At 40.8% G+C, this 8181-nt stretch overlaps 1 protein-coding gene across 1 annotated transcript in view; it reads right to left on the bottom strand.

Annotated features, from left to right (window-relative positions):
- Positions 1 to 2560: 2560 nt before the first annotated feature.
- The window catches only part of nxph4 (neurexophilin 4), a gene marked incomplete at its 5' end in the record, with an annotated part of 38548 nt that continues 32927 nt past the window's right edge, over positions 2561 to 8181 (bottom strand). Inside the window, one exon of the mRNA XM_080025958.1 lies at positions 2561 to 3468. Within this exon, the coding sequence (XP_079882084.1) occupies positions 2644 to 3468 (825 nt within the window). The 3' untranslated portion in view covers positions 2561 to 2643. The remainder of the gene's footprint in view (positions 3469 to 8181) is intronic.

Genomic DNA, 8181 nt, shown 5'->3' with positions numbered 1-8181 from the left:
GGGCCCCCAGCCCCTCCATATCACCTCCAGTAGACTTAGACACAGGACATTTAATGTAAAGTATCTACATCTGACTCAATGTGTTTGGGACTATTATCTCAGTACATTGCTCATTCCTGAATCCTAAACAGTGTGACTTTCATTTTAACAACACAAATTTGCACATAGCCCACATTTTTTTTACGTGCTTTATTGTATTTTTTTTTTATTTCTCTTCAAGTTTATTGACTTTGCAGTTCTTGATCTTATTATGCACCAATATACCCAGCAAGTTACTTTTATGTGAAAACCTACTTGGCAATTAATGTTAATGAATGCTGAAATACCATGTCCTCTTGCTATGGATGTCATATTGTATTTCTCATTGGTGTTGCATTATTATACTTTTTGTCATAATAGAGGTTGACAACAGAGGTTACATGTTTAGATTTTTATCAGCTTTTGTATCAATGATTTAGATCCTTATACATTATATAAGGAAGATGCCAAATAGCTACTGTCCCACTCAGTGTAAATGTAGGCCTACATGTTGGGGTTTTCACATAGCATTGTCAGCAATTAAATTATTTTACAGCTGCAGTTTTTCTCTAATGGACTGTGTAATCAGCTGTTTGTCTGAAACAATCTTGGACTTGCTTTAACTTATGAGGGCCCAGTATCTCCAAAGGCCTGTTATCACTGAACTCACTGTCTCGGTTGTAGTCCACAAACTGATGTGTACGTACAACATCATCACTTTGTCAAGTGGAGTTGTTTAGAAGTATTACAATCCTTCAAACAAACATTCTCTTGCTATAGTCTATAAAGTGTACTTTAGTGTAGATGTTATTTTTTTAATTCTTGGAAAACATACCTGTAAAAATACACACAGGCATGGATAAAGATGATGAAGACACACACACACACACACACACACAAACAAACATACAATCCCATGTACGGTCACACACAAAGGAGTTAATGAGGATCTGTTCACAAAATAATTATCTGGTGTCTCTTCAACAAACCATTGTAAATAATCTGTGAAACAAAGAGGGGAAACTCTGCTAAATCTGGGTCACCGGGACTCCATCCATCTCTGTGTCCCAACTGTCCACGGCAACCTGCGTAAGATACATGGACCTCCCTCCTGGACCTCCAGCCCAATGTAATTGATCAAGACCATAATAGGGTATCGAGCCGGAGTGAGATGAAGATTCAATTAGCATCGACTGTGTGTTTCCTAATGAAATTCTGAGCACCATTATCGTCAGATCAAAAGTGTGGAGAGCAGAAAAGCCAGGGACTTTTTGCCGAGGTGGAACAAAAGGGAGTTTGTGAACAAGGAGGAGGAGAGGCCGTCTTAGCTAAAGAATTGTTTGTGTAATTTAATCAAGGGAAAGGGTGTGAGGATTCCAAGTGTAAACTTTAATCTGGTTTGCATATTTTTAAGGAACAGTGAAGCTATCCTGTTTATTTTTTTTGTTAAAAACCCAAATCTTTAGCAGAAATTTTTTTTAATGAAAAAGTAAATATTTGGTAGCCGAGATTATAACAGTGGCAGCAGTAATACAGCAGTCAATAGAATGTTAGGAAACCACCTGGAGGTTTGGTTGCAACTGAAAAATGTTTGCTCAGGTGTGCAATACTTGTTTTGCTTGCACGATCAAACAACTGAAATCTGTCACTCATTTTACCTCCAGTACAATATTCTTTTTCAGTTTCAGGATAGGAGAAATTATATTAGACATCTCCTTTGAATTTTCTTCCTCTACTCCCTCAAAAAGGAGTCAAACACTACCATCATCTTAAGAATGTTTCACGGTTGGTTTTCATGTTATAATTGAATCCATAACCAACTTTCCTTCAATATATTTTTTTGAAAATTAAAACGACATATCTTCGCAGAGAGCTTGGGCACGAATTTCCCAATCAGAGTGAAATGTAACTCAATTCATTATTGTGTCCTTGCAGTGTTAGTTAGTGTGAATATGCTGCAAAGCTTGTGTGCCCTGCAATTGTGCTCCCAGCCCTGAACAAAAACAGTCATCCAGTAAAAGACAGACAGTTTAAGATATTTTAATGTGCTTTTTCATACAGTATATTGTATGCATATCCAGCATAGCATTTCTCGTACATATAACTCTCTCTTATATCCAGGGTCTTCAAACGTAGAGCTGAAAGGATGATTAACAGTCAGTCAACCATAACATTACGTCTGCCATACAGTGATGGCACAGCACAGCCGCCTCCAAGGCTCCCTTTGCACTCAGAGGGCATAATTACAGATTCCAGCTGCGTTCAACCAAATTCTCCAATTGCAAAAAGTAATAACACTGAGAAACAAATATCTAAAAACAGTTAGTGTGCTGAGGTGGAGTACATTATTTACAGAAAGGAACATCAAATAAAAACGGAAATTAACAAATACAAAGTTGTAAAATAACTCAGATAAATCAGCCCTACCTTAACCCTCCATAAACTCTGATTATACTTGATTTAGATCCACATTTCACAGCAGTTTAGAGGCAAAAAAACTGTCCCCTGAATCTTCTTTGTAATCAATATGACTATAATTTCCATCATTATCATTATAGTCATCGTCGTCGCTCGTTAACATTGTCTTATTTATTTTCCTCTTCTTCAGTTCAGTCTCACTTAAACTCATCCAAGGTAAGGGTGCTCACTTTGGAAGTTGTAGTCCGGGCACACTTTTTGCACCAGCTTGTAATCGATGCTAAAGAAAGAGATGAAGATGCAGATGACCTTGAAGGGTTTGGCACAGAGCCAGGCGGCGTGGGACTGGGTGTGCTCCGTGAAGCAGGTCTGAGACGGGTCGTACAGGCAGGGCTTGGGCTTCTTGGATCTGTTGGTGTTCTCGTACTCCACGTGACAGTTGAAGGTCTTTGCCTGCTTGGGGTCGACGGTGGACTGTTGCTTGGTCTGCTGGATCTGGACGTCCGGCTGGGCGTGGGGGTGCAAGTGCGGCTGCTGGAGAACCTCGAACTCCACCACTTTGGTCGGCGGCACGATACTGACCGACACGTTGCCCAGGCTGGAGGAGTTGTGGCGGAAGTAGACCGTGAACGTGCCGTTGATGTGGTCTACAATCTTCCCCGTCACCAACAAGCTGAACTTCAGGGTCTTGACGTTGAAGTAGAAGTCTCCCCAGCCAAACATCTTCTTGGTCTTCATGGAGGTCTTTATGGAGGGCTTGCGCTTGGAGCGGTAGCCTGTCTGGTCCAGGAGAAGGGACTGGTTTCGGGCCGTGTCGTAAGGGTTAAAGAAGCTGTAGGTGGGCGGCTTGGATTTCATGGGGGTCTGGTCGATGGATGTGGAGAAGATACGCGTTTGATACGGGGGCTTAAGCACTCCTCCCCCTGTCGATCCCCCTGCCGTGCCTCCACCCATGCCATATGGGAGTGTCTTCATTACTGACCCCGACGGACCCATTTTTGAGAACTCCACTTTCTTCTCCAGCCCTTGGACCTGGAGAAAAGAAAAAGAAAGAGAAAGGAAGAAGAATTTGTATTTTTCCACATATCAAGAAGACTATCCACCCCAAGATCAACAGCATCGATTGTTTCAGCAAAAACCTATGAACATCATATGTTTACGTTCAGCTGACAAAGCCTGTAGAAATAAATAAAAAATTCTTACCGACACTGAATATTGGTTTCTTTTAACTAGGTTTAAGATTATTATTTGAACCATAACGATGAGGTAGAGGTTACCTACACTTTCAAAAGGTATTTATTTGAACTGGGCCCATGATCTTTCCCTAAACCTAACCTAGGTGTTTTTTTTGCCTAAACCTAACCAAATCATAACCATGGTCAAGTCCAGTCTAATATTGCAACAGTCTGGACAAAACCTAATATAGAAAAAAAAAAATTTGACACACATTATCCAATTCTTAAACATGGTATAGGTTACTCTTCTGCAGAAATTTTTTAACTGACACACATTTTTATTTCCACAAGCATCCAAATTGTTGGATGTGGCTACGTTTCATCTCTTGAGTTCAAGAAAACAAAACCATCTATTTTTGTTAACGCACTTTAATTTTGTTGTCTCTTTGTTAGTTCAGACAGCTATCTGGCTTTAATCCACAGCATAGGTGCTTATTCAGAGGTCCGATTGTCTGGAAATCTTCCTCTGCTCTCCTACATGTCCCATCAATCACATCACTGCCATGATCCCATCCATATGCACGCACACACACACACACACACACACACACACACACACACACACACACACACACACACATACACACACACACACACACACACACACACACACACACACACACAGACGCTCAAAAATAGAGAGAGAGAGACACACATTTGCACACATGCAAACTTCAAACACAAAGCCATCATGAAGTGACAGCGAGAAACATTACAACTATTCAGAGAGGTTACACATTCTTCCCTCGAGGATGAATTTGAATGAAGTTTAAAACTCTCCTAGTGGAAAGCCCCCCCCCCCCCTCCAATAAACACACAATAAATAAATACATGAAAACAACATTTTAAAACAACAGTATCAGATCTTTGCATCTACTTGCTAAGACAGTTCTTTTCTAATTCCTTCATTCCTATCCAGGGCAGTGGGACCGACAGGTTTGTGCCAAAGCTCTCCTTATCTTTCATCAATCACCGCACCTAATAATAACTCCATATTGCTATTCGCAGAGGCAACAGTGCAGCGCTCAATACTGCTCCTAATGTATTCACTCATTCAATTAATGTATCACTGTCTGTTGGCCATTCATTAACATACCCACAGAGCTGATTTCTCAGTAGATTGATTGAGGGGGAAATAACTGAAAGTTTATTGACCACTGGAGGAATGAATTACCAAAAAAAGAAAGGTGTTGATAAATGACCGGTGACAGGGATAACGACCCACTGAAGATTTCAAACAGACCCAGTCTTGCAATTTTAAGCTGGCTGTGAGCTTTGGCGTTGACATGTCTAAGCCACTCTTGATGGCAGGAGAACATCAGAATATGGACAGCAACAAACAGGCTGTACAGTGCATATAAGATGGGGACTTCCTGTGAATGCGCTGTCAGCAGTGCTGTCAGCTAGCGCCGAGTGTTGCCATCTGTCAGGCTAACACTCTGCTGGTGCAGTCCTAATCATTTCTCTTGCTGATGGCTCAGAGCTCAGAACTAGCACCATCATCATAATCCTGAACCATCTTCAGCAGCAACATCACACCACGAACCTCAACCTAACCTTCAGGGTCAACCGTATGATGCTCAGCCATGATTTTATATGATGGGGTCTGAGGTCAGTGTGGGTCTTTCCAAAGGGTTAAAGGCAACTGTACACAGTCAGCAACTCCAACAAACATCGATTGAGTGGAAAAAGATGAGTATGGAGAGAGGGTGTCTTCTCCTGTTGCATGAAAGTAATAAAATGCCAAACAGAAACCAATAAATAGACGGACTTTCTATTAGCATAAATATGACATTTTTTGTGGTGGACAGTAAATCCATTTTGAGGGTGAGGATTTGTTAGAAGAAATATCAGATATTTTCTCTCGACACGAAATCCATAAGCTATAGACTTTTTGCGAAACAGTGGATGTTTGCTATAAGGTCATATCAGGCTGCTGCAAGCTGCGAAAGATTGACGGTTTGGAAAACAATTCTCAACGCTCAGCCTCTATTCAGTTTGGTTACAATGAGTGATATGTAGCTTCTGGAGCAAAAGCCAGATTTATGTTGCTGAGGTGATGAAGAGGAGATGGCAATTTGTACACACAGGTGCACACACAAACAACAACACAGTAGACATATTATGTTTACTGTAGGTTAAAGGGCACAGCATCATACTAAGATCATCACAAGCTCATAATGAAAATGTTAGCACGCTGATGACTAGCGAGTATGATGTTAATCATTTTTGCTGTGGGTGTTCTCATGCTAACATTTTCTAATGAGCAATAAACTACCAAACTAACTACTAGTTGAGTCGTCTTCATTTTTCAGGTATTTTGACATAAAACAAAGTACCTGATGAACAAAAGAAAGCCATTACGATTCATCATGTGAACCGTGAATTTGTCTGACAAATATCATAACAATTCAATTCAAATATCCAACATTTGAGATATTTTGGTATGGAGCAAAGTAGAGGACTGACTGACCGATGTTGCAATCCCTAAAGCCGCGGCGCTAGCACAGCTAATAATCGGAATATAAAAAAGTAAAATTTGCCTTGAGAATATACAAATCGCTGGTGACTATGAGCTCATGCATTAGGCCCATACTGTGTAGAGGAAACCTAGATTTTACATGGAGATTGTTTCATTTTGCTCCAGAAAAGCTACATAACACAGACTCTTTACCGTCTCGCTCCCTACCATCACATTCGATATGAAGCAACCAACCGTGCCAATGAAAACAGCAACTATAACGGACAAACCACATTTAAAGTCCAACCATCTCAGGTATATGTAACTTCCCTTCATACTTCAGAGGAAAGGCCAGGGGAAACTTGATTTGGGGGAATGCGATGGGTTCCCTCTTGTGGCTACTTGCAAAGTTCCTCATATCCTAGTGACGTTTTTACACACGTCAACACAGGCATTAGTGTTTCCTCCATTTAGGAATGAGATCCCTGTTTGGCAGGATGCTGGGGGAAGTCGTAGCAGAAGATGGAATAAGTATAGCGGAGGACTTATACATATGTATGATATACAGGCAACTCAATAACAGGACAATCATAGAAAGAACAATCATATTACAGAGCCTGGAAGATAGAGGGAGATAGTGAAGAAAATGTTATTAGTGGAGAAGTGAGATGAGGAGAGGTGGAGAGTAAGGAGATCTTGTACATTTTCTAGGAATGGGGGAGCATTAATCATCTTTAACTTCATTTGGGTGGGGGTTCATACGAGCAAAAAGCCTCTTTAGTTGCTGCCTAGAAGGAAGGCCTATAATCTACCCCGAAGTACATGCAAGAATGAAATGTCGGAATTGTTCAATGAGGTGATTATGAGTGGAGCCCAGACCGCCTAAGACCACGAGTGACATAAAAAGAGAAGATGGGACACACTTAGTAGAGGTATAAAGAAAGGCTCGGAGAGAGATAATGTAAAAGATAGACTGCACGGTTAAGGGGCTTCACACTAATTCAATAAATTAGAGAAGGTCAGATGAGCTCCAGAGTTGACCACTGACATCTGATATATCACATTCCACCACAATTAAGTTCTATTTTCATCATGAGGGTAGCTTTTGGATCCATGTTAGCAACTGTGTCTCAGCTTTTATCTCACACTCTCTCCATCTACCAGGTATCAGATCCTTTGTCGGCAGTTCGCTCACCCTAACATTCATCAATAACTTCCACACCTCCTTGAAGGCGAGAGCATTTCAGAGGAAATGGACCTCGCTCACAGGCTCTCCCTCTCCCTCTCCTGCACCCTCCCCTCCCCCTTGAGGACTGATGAGAAGATGAGAGCTGCTAGTCTCTAAGCTCTCTCCCGGGCTTGTTCCCTTTGTTTAATTGGAATTTTATTGGTGACAATCAATTTATTTCTATCTCTGCTCCCGGCTGCATTGATCCGCTGTCACAGAGGAGAGTCAAATGTACACAGTTCAGCAAGCCACCACACTGCAAACCACAGGCCCTGATGCCAGCTGAACTGATAGTTTCACTTTATGTTTCTGCTACTTAACTGCTTGTTGTGATATAGGGAGCCAAAATGGATTTTGTTTTTTTTTGCCACATTTTTTCAGCTTCACCTCATACCTTCTCTTAAAAAATATGAGAAAGATTGCAAACTATTTGTGAGCACTCAGAGGACACTAATTCGGGATAAGATAGGCATGAATGCACATCGGTTTTTCACTTTGAAGTCACTGCTAACCTTAAATGCTCCTTCACCATTTCATAGTTGAATACAACTCTATTCAAAGTGCAGGTGGAAAGCTGAACATCTAAAGTAAAAAAAATAATAATCTTACTCTAGATTTGAACTTCAAAGATGACATTTGCACATTTATAAACTACACCATTGCTATTGATACTAAGAGTTAGAAGTAGTTAGCACATCTCAGCTGTTCCACTTTCCATTTCAGGTATTTACATGGGATCCAGAAATATATTCCAGTGACTGAATAGGTGAATAGGGAATTATTTAGGGAACTCTCCACAGGATCTCTGCTTTTTTTCTCTA

The sequence above is a fragment of the Ammodytes marinus genome, assembly GCF_949987685.1.
Source record: "Ammodytes marinus genome assembly, chromosome: 4".
NCBI lineage: Eukaryota > Metazoa > Chordata > Actinopteri > Uranoscopiformes > Ammodytidae > Ammodytes > Ammodytes marinus.
This window is presented reverse-complemented; position numbering and strand designations above follow the sequence as displayed.